The 12,876-nt window shown below is 42.2% G+C and overlaps 1 protein-coding gene across 4 annotated transcripts in view; it reads left to right on the forward strand.

Annotated features, from left to right (window-relative positions):
• Positions 1-12,876, forward strand: part of GRIN2B (glutamate ionotropic receptor NMDA type subunit 2B) — a 238,537-nt gene that overhangs the window by 155,992 nt on the left and 69,669 nt on the right. For all 4 annotated transcript variants that reach the window (XM_088532849.1, XM_088532847.1, XM_088532846.1 and 1 more), the window contains exon 5: positions 4,599-4,713. In XM_088532849.1, the coding sequence (XP_088388975.1) occupies positions 4,599-4,713 (115 nt within the window). The remainder of the gene's footprint in view (positions 1-4,598; positions 4,714-12,876) is intronic.

Raw genomic sequence — 12,876 nt, forward strand, 5'->3', positions numbered from 1 at the left:
AGAAGCTATTAACAGTATAGTTAGTACTGGTTAATCCTTTATTTGTCCATCACTTGCCATTTGAAGGTCAGAATTCCCCTTTGCACATAAATACTCTGGTCCAGGCTCCCTTTTCCTTATCCTTTAAGTCCAGCCACCTACCTATCAAGCCCCGTGCAGGCAGACACCAGACTGGGACTTACAAGCACTGTGTCAGGCAGGGATGATGCACTCTGTCAGGGCTGTTTGCAACCTCCCAGTCCCAGCAGGGTGTTGCTGGCACCTGGGTAGGGGAGATGGTTTGGATCTCTGCTGCTGGGATGGCAGAGGTATTCCTTGCCCATTCCTTTCCTGCCCTCCACCTACACCCTCCACTCACCTGTACCATCCTTTTATTCTTTGCTTGCGTGCTGGACTTCTGAGATGATTGCCTGATGCTGACACTGGAGAGACTGCTTTATTCATATGGCCCATCTTATTCAGGAAAATGGTTTGTATGAGGATCATCATGCGCTTTCAGACAGATGCTTATTGCATTTTAGTATAACAAGCACCGACAGTGCACAGGAGAGTGTGTGTGCCCGCATGCTAGTCAGAGAGGGCTATGGCCTGAACTGGGGCATTGTCCAAACTTGCCCACCTAGTCAGAAGCTTCAAGAAGAGCTGATTCCCATCAAAGAATTGGAGACAGAAGTATAAGTGGTTAGTTCTGATTTCAAGTTCATCCACTTCAGTGCTGTCTCTGGTCAAGAAAAATGTGGTTAACTCCTTCCCTATCTCGCACCAAATCCCCTCAGACTGCCACTTTTTCCTCTCCAGGCTTTCCCCATCACTAGCTGAAACAATTTAAAATGTCATAGTCACTCTGCTGGTCCTAAATTAGCCATTTGATGCGGTTTTAATGCTCTATTTCCTATGCCAAGCAGCCTTGGAAACACTCTCCATGAGCTTGCAGGGCTGACAGCCTCAAATTTAGGACAGGTGGTTTTACCTAGTGGTCAGAGCACAGGATGGGGAGTCTGGTCCCCCCGAGTCTTCTTACAGAGCACTGTCCTGCTCTGTGCCCAAGGACATGTCCCTTGTTTCTTTCTTCCTGTCTGCTCATCCGTACAGCAGGGCTCTCACTGCCAGCCTGTCTCCACAGTGTTATGTGTGTCCTGCTTCTGTGCAACTCAATTTGAGAACTGTAGCTGCTGTGTTTCCACTAATCTGAGGAAGAGTTGGGTGCTTTTGTGCTTGCAGTGAGCTGCTCCAGAAAAGAATATATAAGCTGAATTCTTTGCTAAAAGGTGATTCTAGAAAATCAAATTAATTTGCCTGCCCTCTTTCTCTTTCTCTCTTCATCATTCAGTCTAAAACAGAAAATCATGGATTAAGCCCTCATTGTCTTACAGGCAGGATTTCGTCTTGCATTACCTCACCTGCACAGTCCCTTTGCCCTCATGTTGTGCCCCTTTGCAGACAGTCACTCAGAGCAGACATGCTATTCTCTTGCCCAGACTCCCTCATTACCTGTTTGGGAACCGGTTTGTGTGTAGGCTGCATCAAGGAAATGAAGCCTTCTGGCCTTGGTGGTTGTGCTGGTGTACCTGGACAGTACTGCTGCTGAAGGGGATGGCCCTTGTGTGTTACTGATGCAGTGCAGAGCCCTCTGCAGCACCTTGCTGGCTGGCCCTGCCAGGAACTCCATAAAGTCCTGGCACTTTGGTGTCAAATTTCCCGATGTTACAGCCTGCCACTATTCTGCCCTGATCTTTCTTGCATCCCTCCTAGAATTGTTGAAATCTATTGTGATCATGCCTGTTTCTTGTTCACGTGTCCCACCCCACCTCCACAGAAGCCCATCTTTCCCACAGCATCTATCTCAGGTCCTTCTGCTGCCCATCCTACCTCCTTGGGATCTCCAAGATGGGTCAGTGAGGGAAATTGGAGGAAGCCCAGCAGCTTCTCAGGTCACACTCATGTTCTCTGTCGCAGTTTAGATGACCAGCTTGGGCAAGATGCAGAAACATGAAGAAAGCATAGCAAATAGGAGTTTTTTTTTTTCTTTTCCTCCTCCTGAGAACTTTGGTAAACATCTTGCTAATGGGTTAGAATGAGAGTCCTCTGAAAAGTTAGTGTGCCAAATTTGGAGGCTGTTTTCAGTCATTAAGGTGCAAGGTGAGGTGCAAGTGCTCCTTTAAGTGTAAATCTCAAGGCAGCTCCAAGGATCGAATTGCTGATGATCTCTCCTTGATTATTATTAGTGGTTCTAATCTTCCTGGTGGAAAACAAACAGAAATTACACTCTCTTGTGTTATATTTCTTACTGATTTTTGTGACCTTCTTAGCCTGTAGAAGGGAGATTCCCACAGTGGCATCATTCTTGGATGGGAGGGGGAGGAAGGCTGAGAATTTTCTAATATTGATGTTTATTTAATTAGATGTTGGCACTGCTTTCTGAATACTGACATACAAAGCTGTATCTTCCAAAAAACTAATGGCATCCTGATCATCTTGGAGTCCTGCCTTTTCTTTCTTCTGGTAGCCAATACAGAGAGGTCATTAAGTGAGTATAACTGTAATCTCAGTCCATTTTAAGGTCTTCCCCACCACCAGATCAGAGTGATGAGAGTGTACATGGGCCTGATTGGCTACATGTACCCACTACATTTTTTCCTTGATTTTGTGCAGAACCAGAACAGTGCAAACAGCTGAGAAAGAAATGCTAGGAAAAGAGCATGTGTGGACCTGACTTGGAGTGTTTAACACCTCCACCATTAATGTGGCTAAGGTTTTCCAAATGACTGTTGGGATTCCCTCAATGTTTGAGTTTTGAATGGAATGGGATTTTGGAGACTATCAAATATTTAGCATTTGAAAATCATCCTAATGCAACGTTTTGCACTGGACTCCGATAAAGCTGCGTTTCCTACACTGAGTGCATACCCTGAAAATCACAATATGAAGGTTCCTTTAGAAGTAAGCATAACTGCTAATTGTATGTGGTAACAGGAGGATTAATTGATGGTTTTGGTTAGCTGCTAGAGCTAGGAAAGAAGAGTTTAGGAAAAGGAAGAAGCTAAAATCTTGAGCTGCTTTTTTACTTGTTCTAGGAAGTTTGCCTGCTAGCAATGCTTCACTTAAATTAGGTAGTTCTCTGCGTGCAAATACTGGGACAGCATGAGCATCCTCAAAGGACAGAAATTTGAAGGTCGATTGTTTTTATTCTTGACACAAGTTCAAATCAAGTTTAAAAGGGACAAAATGAGGTTGAATGCATGGAAATGTTTCCTGATGTTGAAGTGTAGTAAAGTGGAAATGCCTCTCATGTCTGTAACAGAAATGTAGCTTGTGTAATTTATAAAAGAATTGGGCAAAACACAGGAGGCAGGGCTCTTGGGGCTAGCCCTGCAGACAGCTTGGTCATCTCTGATTCCCATAGTGATGCAATGCTACTGGTGCTAGAGCAGGTGTATAAAGGCAAGTTCTGCTCCACACAACAGGACTGTGAATTGAAGTGAAATATATGAACAGGGGAAACTGTCAGAGTGCCACGGAGATGTCTTATAAGCCACTGAACTATGAAATGTCTATTTGTCTCCTCCTCTTTCCTACAGTGCCTTTCTGGACGTTGTGACAGTTAAAAAAGTGGTAGACCTGATTCTCATTTACAGCAACACTGCTTTAACATGCTCTAACAATACAGAAAAGCCTTGAAATTGGTGTATCTGTAATCCTGGTCCACTTAAAGGTCTTCCCCAGTGCCAGAGCTGAATGAGGAGACCTGAGGATAAATGAGATTGAAGCCTGGTCTGTCTAATAATCCATTTGTGCAACTGAGATGGCCCAAAGGGAGGGTGCCCTGCACAGAAGTGATGGTGCCTTTCCAGATGAAGACAATCATTAGCGTTGGCTGCAGGGATCTGGAGGGTTCATCCTAAATAAATGAAACTAAAGGGATCACCCTTTAGTTTGATATTGCTGTGTATAAGGCATGACTCTGTGCCTAGACAAAAGGACTTTAACTGGACTATGTTAACTCCACTATCTTTATCCCTAAGATATTTCAGATTTCAGAGAATTGCTTTGGGCCCTGTAAGGCATGCTGTTTTAATAGGTATGGAGCTTCTTGCAGGTGTGTCACCCCTTTCTCTATTCTGCACCTTCCCTCAGCATAGATTGGATGTGTGGGAGGGTTTCATCTCCACTCCTGCTCCTGTAGGCCATAGCTGTCCTCAAATGAAATGTGAAATCTCCTTTGAAGAGTGAACAAAATACAGGCTGTGGAGCATGGTTACATGGCTAATTGCTATGAATCCCTCTGTTTTTTGAGGTAAGGGGAAATCAAGGTCTGCAAGCGCAGACATGAGTTTTATGTGTACTTGCATGAATTCAGTGGGACATTGCTTTCTTATCCTAGTTACAAAACAGATGAAATTGCCCTGAGTTGCCTTATTCTCCCAATTTCTTTAATTATTGTACCATCCACTCTTCCTCTTAGATTTTCCTGTGCTGTCCCTAGCTGAATAAAAGCTGTTCATACTGTGTTCCTACTGTCTTAGCTTAAACTCAGGACCTTGTTTCAGGTTCAGTTCCCAAGCATTAACATTCTCCTGTCTCTTTTCTCTTTCTTGCAGGTACCTGATTAATGTCACCTTTGAAGGCAGGAATTTGTCATTCAGTGAGGACGGATACCAGATGCATCCCAAGCTGGTCATCATCCTTCTGACTAAGGAGAGGAAATGGGAGAGGGTAGGACATGTTTGGTAATTCTTAAATTGAATAAGGGAGAAGGAAAATAGAGAAAGGCTCCAATCAAATACTCTTCCCTACACCCTCCTTTACTTTTATCAAGGGCTGACCAGCATTTCCCTGCATTTGAGGCCACTGGTATCTCGAATACCCAGGCTGCTCTCTTTTCCATACAGGATACCATTGCATTCTTTCATTAGCATACATAAAAAATTCATCATTTTTCCCTTCTGTCACCTCTGAACATAAATTTTCTTGCCTTTCACAGAAGAGTCCTTCAGTAGCAGAGAGGGAAAATATTTCTCTGTATGGCTTGGAAACAGTGGAATTCTGAGTGCTAAATGGCTGACTGAGCAACAGCTACACTTTGCAATATGTTAACTGTGCTTGATATCTCTGGACACTGTCATTTGCAATAGGATGATGCATTAAGTAGGATGTGTATGTGAGATCATATCAAGTTGCTCAAAGACACAAATTTACATATTTCTAGATAAATTGCATGTAACTCAAAGAAAAGGCTTAGAAATGGTGTGGACTTCAGTGTTAGTACAACCTCCTACATAAATGCCAAGGGTCCATGTTCAGAACAAGCATTTCCAAAGGGTTTTAATCAGCTGAATAGAGGGGATATTTTTAAGGCTAAGAAAATAAAAGATAAAATAGTGATGGGGTGATAAATCAGAGCAAAAGCATAGGGGAACTCAGCAGAGCACTCAGTAGGTATGGAGCAGAGCTTGGCCTGGAAGTGACTGTATATATGGCATAGAAAGTGCCCCCCTGCCTCACCATTCACAGAAAGCTGTTGCTTCCGAGTCTCAGCCAAATTCAAATGCAGTCACACTTTTATGCAACCTCTCACATGCATTATCATGTCTCCCCACTTAGTGAAGGCTTGGGGTCTTCCGTTAGTGCCTGAAGTGGATTGTCCAGCCTTCATGAGAGTATCTATGGTTTCTCATCTGAGCCAAACTATTCGTAGAAGGGATGCTAGTGAGTTGGAGACATAGGAATTGGAACTGAGACCTGCCTGAGTTTTACTGTCTGTAGGGACCACTTGGCACCCATTAAGCCAGAATATCTTCATTTCTTATAAGCTTGGGCCAGACTGAAAATAAACCATGATGAACTATATAACTCAGCATAAGTATGAAAAGCCTGCAGCCCTCACTGAACACCAGTGTTTTACCTTGAAGAGTGGAGTCTTGCTCAGTGGGAAAAACATATCAAACTCTGAGATGTTTGAATGTTGTATTGACAGGTTCTTCCTGGAAAATATAGAAGTAATTCCCAGGATGCTGTCATCATAGACAAATACCTTTCATAACTGGAACCCCATAGCCTTGTTCTTAATCTTCTCCATTCAACTCAAATGCAAACATTAGAATATAAGAGTGAAACAGAGCATTTAGTGGCAAAGATCATCTTTTTGTTCCGTGTTTGTACACAGCCAGGCAAAATGGAGTGCTGGCCCTCAGTAGCAGCTCTTGGACCATGCCACAGTCCAAACCATGACTTACTGTACTCACATACAATTCAAAGGTATGTTTAAGTGCATTTCTTTGCAATGTGGAACCATCTGAACTCTCACTAATTCTTATTAACTTAGCAAGGAATTTTGTCCTACCAACTTCTAAGTAATATATAGAAAAAAAACTGCACAAAGAACAGGAGAATTTCCAAGTCAAGCAGTCAAATTGCAGGAGACAAAAGGCAGCTTTGGAAACACTGATTCAGTCCATTTATGTGCGTTCACTATAGATCGGTCTCATAACCATACGCTTTTAACCCTAATCATAGAATCATAGATGCTGTGCTTCTATGGAAGGAACATCAGGAGGTCATTTAGCCCCTTCTTCTGCCCATGGAAGGAATCAACTACACCAAAAGTATTCCGATAGGTGTTTGCCTCACCTGTTCTGAAAGCCATTGGAGGCTAGAAACTCCATGAAATCCCAAAGCAATCTCTTCCATTGCTTCTTTCTCCTTACCCTTGAAAGTTTTTCTAATGTCTAACCTAGATTTCCCCATCCACAGTTTAAGCCCAACTTTTCCTCTCCCTAGTGGACACAGAGTTTATTCTCTTCCTTTTTTTATCTTCCCTTTTGAAGCGGGAAGGTTTCCATCATGTTGTCTCCCAGTCATCTCAGCTGTAGCTTAAACAAGAATTTATTCAGTGTCTCCTGATAGGTCATGTTTTCTAGTCTTATTATTATTTTTATTAGTCTACTCTGGATTTAGTGAACAGTTTGCTTCTCTGTATAGGTTGGTGCAGTTGATTCTTGAAAGATGTCAAATAGATTGTGAGGAGTATGTCTCATGAGGTATATCTAGAGAAAAGATTTGAAAACAGGTGTGAAGCCTTCCACTGTCTGAGCAGCAAAGATGCAGGCAGTGTTTGAACTATTTCAGCATTCCAAGTCTATGCATAATTTTTTTTTTGAGATTTTGATTTTTCATCAATTTCAGAAGAAATATCTTTAAAAGCTCACCAGTTATTTCAGAATGGGAATTCATTTTACAGAACTGCTATAGTTGTCTCCAAGCCCTGATAATGATAAATCTTCTCCTGTGTTCTTCAGACAGACTGAAGCCTCATAGGTCTGTCAACCACAAGAACAACAACAACACTACAACAGTTCTGAAACAGAGTAATGATTCCTCTCATGATAAGCAAATATTCTGCATTTCATTCATTTCTCTATATGATTGTTATGATGCCTTCTGGAAGAAGGCAACATGCCTTCTCACACTACCTTCTAATTAGCTGGTTCATAGAGTTCTTGCTTCGCCAGCCAGACCCACCTAGGGGTCTTCTGGGGTATCTAGCTGCCCCAGCTGTACTGATCATAACAGGATAGGCACACAGATGGAGGTGATAAAGGAGATCCACCTTTATGTCCCTATAAAGGCCCTGGCTCAATGTAGGGATGAGCTGGGACAAGAGGTCTTGCAGGGTGTGCCAGAGGCTCTCCGCCATAATTTCCCTTTCCTCTACTGATTGCCTTTCTCCTCTACTGTCACATAATTGCACACGATGGTGACGCTTTTCTGGGTCTGTGATTCTCTGGTGAAAGCTGGCTCATGCTCCTCCATGTCTCTCTCATATACTTCCTCTGCAGAGGCAGGGCACTATAGTTATGTCCCATTATCTTTCAGCTGCTCCTGTCTCCTGCCTCCCTTTCCTTTTGCAAGTTTTGGTTTGACACAGACCTTAACTTTCTGAGGCCTTCTTTGACATTCTTTCACTAATTTCCACCTGTACCTCTATTTCCACCCTCGCAGACATAATGAAGGAGAATGGTAAGTTATATTACTAAAATCACTAGGGTGTTCCCAACTTTTCCTTTATGCTGATGCTTCCCTGCTGCTTCTCTCTCAAATGTCACTCGGGATTCTGGGTACCTTTCCATGCACCTGATGACAGCAACGCCCCTGCACTCCCTAGAGCCCTTGATTTGCGGGCTCCACAGGGAGCCCGCAAATCAAGGGCTCTAGGGAGTGCAGGGGCGTTGCTTGTCCATCAGGCTGCACCCTGGAAAGGTACCCAGAATCCCGAGTAGCCATCTTGAGAGGGAGCAGCAGGGAAACTTACGCCGAAATATTTGTTTTTCCCATTATTCATGTTTACTTTTTGCCCCTCTCGCCTCTCCCCAATCCCACCAACCAAGCACAGTAACAAGCAGGTAAAATATTTGCCTGTTGTCAATCCTGTAATTTTCAGTATCTGACTTTTGAACTCTTGAAAATCAATTAGCATCCATTCTGCTTTGTCTAGCCAGTGGTGTGGCCATGGTTAGAAATTCATAGACAAGCTACTCTTAGTCTCCCACACCATTGTACATTTTGGTGCTTTCAGAGATTGGGACCCTTTGCTGTGACATATTGTCAGTGGTTTAGTGACTGCAAACCTTCAGTATGTCCTAACTTTGCAGTAAGATGAAAAATGTTCCTACCACTACTTGCCACATGGGTTTCCCAGAGGTGTGTTCAGCCTGGATCATAATGTAAGTGATGATCCAATGAATGTAAACTGCATTTCAGAATTAGCAAGCTTGTGTGACCTCATTTCCTGTTTAGGACTGCAAAGGGAGAAAAGGATTTAGAAAAAAAAAAGTTTGTCCCATTTAGTAGAAGAGGAAGGGGATCAAGATAAGTCTTTAGACACATAAATAATTGTTAAAAATGGAACCTTATGGTCAGTTGTTTTCCATGTCCACACTGAGAAGGAAAAGGAAATCTCGCCTAATTTCAAGCAGCAAAAATTCAGTTAGATAGTCAGGTAGAGGTCTAATTGTTAGCAAGGTGAGACATGGGTACAGACAGGCTATAAGTATTGGGGAACTTAATTTGCTGGGGGATATCTAGAAAAATATTCAACAGTCCTGGGTTTAACTCTATCCTGTCTAACCTCAGAGCAGGAGAATGCAATAACTGATCTCTTCAGGTCTGGCAGAAATGCCAGCTAACATTTCTGTGATTAGACGAACAAAATGAACCTGAAAAGTAAAAGTGTAGTCCCCTGAGGACATCATTTCTGGGCCCCTCCTTTTTTATGTGTGCAGGCAGTTCGTGAGTTAAGCCTTTGGTGGAGGACAGCAAATAAAAAAAAAGTCCTTATAGAGGCACTTGTCACTTCCTGCAGTCTGCAGCTTTGTAGGGCCACAAATTTTTCTGTGCAACCTTCCATACAACCTTTAGAATGGTAAGGAACCATGTACTTACATAGGATGAGAAGCCAGTGCTGCCTCCAGCCAGTGCTGTTTAGGAGCATCTCTTTATGGGTGATAAGCTCAAAGGGAGTAGTGTCCTCTCTGTTGAGGAAGGAGGCATAAGAGCTTGATTACAAGTCTTTCTGTGCATTGTAAGAAGCAGTCACTATTATTTCTATGTGTACTTCCAGTGGCAGAAATAATGAGGAGAGGGAGAAGATGAACGAAAATCCAATCAGTATTTTTGGCTTTTTGTAAGGATCTGTATAGCACTGGCACCACCATGAAGAGCTGATATGAATCATGTTCCCTGTTCTCCAGCAGTAGGAAGGTTTAGATTTATTTATTTACCTCATTTTCTGAAGAAGGCTGTTTAAAAACAACTCTTGAGTTGTGAGCTGAAAGCACAACTGCACAGATTGAATTATCTTCTCTGAAGCCGCCCGCTCCCCCCTCACTCTGGCCTTTGGAAAGATGACTAGATTATATGAGACAGTTTCTTCCTTGTACTGTCTGGTGCCTACCTGAGCAAGGTACTCTCTGGTGCCTTTCTGAGCACTTACACATGCATGCACAGGTACACTTGCCTCCCTGGAGTGGAAGCTACTTTCTTTGGTCACATTCTGCTCTGTGTGCAGCATTTTGGTGTCTTGATAGCATATCCAAGGATCTCATGGAGGAAATGCTTTTTATCCCACCAACTCCTTTTTTTTTTTTTTTTTTTTTTTTTGGTAAGATTGTTTTTGTCAGTCACTCTTGTTTTGCTAATTTCCCTGTGTACATGGGGATTTATGACTCATTGTCCCTGAGGAGAAATGCCATAGGAATTTGTTTAAACCTACTCAGATTTAATGACTGAATTGGTTCCCATAGAACCAGTTTTTAGAAAGATGTAACTTTGCAGATGGATTGCTTTGCAAAGTAGAGCAATGTAGTAAGAACCTGTATATTTATTTTGCTTCTTATTTGTAGGGTGTCCTTTCTGACTATTTCTCTAAGAGGGGATGATTTGCTCAATTCCCAGTTTATCATTAGACAGCAGACTTACATCAAAGGATACATATTTTATGGATATCCCACTCCAAATGAGTGTCCCTTAGATATCTGATCTAGGTCACATCTGATTACTCTGTTGATGGCTCTGGTTTTATCAGACAACCAGGTGGCTTTATTTGTGCACCTGTACTGCCTGCAGTTTCACGATTTGATCTAGCTTCTTACAATTGCCCAGTATGTAACTGTTTGGATTTATGCCTAATTATGGCCATGTTTATCTTTCACTGACTCCTAAGGAGGAGGGCAGCTGCAAGTACAACACAAAGCTTTCCTTATCAGGTGATAAATAGAACAATTTTCTTCTGAAAACCCTCCTATGTAAATCTTGTGGACATTCTGATCGAATGGCATCTTTGCTGACTGATCCTATCACACCATTAGATTAGATTTCTGCATCTTGCAGTAATGAGCCAGTCCATCTCTTTGACCAAAGAGGACACTAGCTAGGTGTCTCCTCATAACCACTGTATATTATGTCAATGTAAGCTGTTTACTGTCTTTGCCTCTGCTGAAGGGGTTCTTGACTTTGTTTACTTGAATTTTGGAGTATATTTGTATGATCCATGAGCTTGCAGAAAAATATTCTGGCTCTTTTTCAGTAGACTCTATTCCTTGCCGACCAAAGGGAATTCTTACACTGAAACAATGACAGCTTCTTGGAGAGACCTTGTCCTCTAATGTGAATCAGATATTGGAAAATCTGAAGACCTTTATTAAGTAGAGACCACAGGTCAAATGCCTTCTACCATTTCTGCGTTGGTGTATCTGAATGCAATGATTGTAGCTATCTGACCTTGATTGGGATTGCCAACCTGACTCCTTGGACATGGCAAAGCTGAGGACTGTGCCAAGTATACTTATGCAGTAATGAGTCCAGAATGAGCCTTTGCTGTTTGTTGTTTTGCCTTTGTTGTGTTCTAGATGCAAACTCTAATCTGGAGCTTTCTTTCACCCAGCTGGCTTGTGTCACATGGCTTGGGAGGTCACCGTTCTCCTTTAACATTTATGCATATCTACACTGTTGTGTCCTTGTTGCAGTGCCTAGCATTCAGTTTTGGACCTGGGACTCCACTCTGCAGGAAGCTGTGTAATTGCTAACGAGAAAAAGGTGGCTCCTACCCCAAAGCAGTTGCACTTCAATTAGAAGACAAAAGGCAGCAGATGGGTACAGATGGACCAACGGGGGTGTACAAGGGAACAATCAGACAACATTAGTCAGCATGGTAGGCAGCAAGCTTTACACACCAACTGCCTGACTTGTGAAGGGGTTGATAGGCAGTGGAGAGTTACAAGGGAGGAATTGAAGTGGCTTTGTGCAGACCTATGGGTCTGCACAGACACATCAAGAATGTGAAGGGCTGATAGAAAAAAAAAGCAGCAAAGGTGCTTTTGAGTGCTTTGAGAGCTGCTGTTGAAAAGGTGCAACAACTCGAAATTCTCAGTGTTGCTGGAAATTTTCTGCCCTTAACGTCTGAGACGATCCACCCAATTTTACAGAGAGCCAAAAAACCTAAGTCTATAGCTTACACTGCAGCACCTCCTCTCTGTACAGGGCTGCCATGCTACTACCAAAGCCACACTGCTTCCAGTTCAAAACACTTCTGCTTTCCACTGGCTTGGTGGTCTTAGTGGTATTTGGGATGGCCTCATGTACCCATCCCAGGCAAGGTCCCAGGCAAATATCAGCGACTACGGAAATGCACCATCCCAGGATGTTGACAATAAAACCATATCTTAATTCAGGGAATAGGTGAGCTTCTGTGGGAAGATGAATTTTCATGCACAGGTGCAGTAATTACATATTCCTCTTGCAATAGAGTACTAACGATCCACATCAGGATCCTTGATCAGTCCATGACATCCTCAACAAATTTGTAAGGAAGGCTAACTGACTTAGAATTGAAACAGAGGAACATAGCTGTTTTGTATTTTTTTTTAATGAAATGACTGAAAACATTAATATTTCTTCTTGTGTTAACATAAAATATTTTTAGACTCCAAAATAAAATGTTTCATTTATTTTCAAGTTATCTAAATATACTAAAAACCTTTTTTTTTAATGTAGGTTAGTTTTAACAGAAAAGTGTCATACAGAAATGAACATTTCTAAAGCTTTCATTTTGTGCACTGGCATTTTTAAGCAAAGCATTTCATTGCGAAAAGTCCAAGCAAAATAAGTTTACATTTTAAAGATCTCTTTCTGATCTCCTTTCTTTAGACCAAAACGATGCTCTGATATCAATCTGAAGATAAGACTTTTTTTTTTTTGAAAAAACTCCATTTATCAATGAGCTGAGTATTTGTCAGCACAACAGTTCTTGGTCCAACTCTACTCATGAATGACACTGGCAGGTTATGTGCCCTAACCTACACTAAGATTCATGCACAGCACAAC

Source organism: Tinamus guttatus, unplaced genomic scaffold (genome assembly GCF_059628265.1).
Source record: "Tinamus guttatus ecotype Peru unplaced genomic scaffold, ASM5962826v1 Tinamus_guttatus_pri_ptg000472l, whole genome shotgun sequence".
Classification (NCBI taxonomy): Eukaryota; Metazoa; Chordata; class Aves; order Tinamiformes; family Tinamidae; genus Tinamus; species Tinamus guttatus.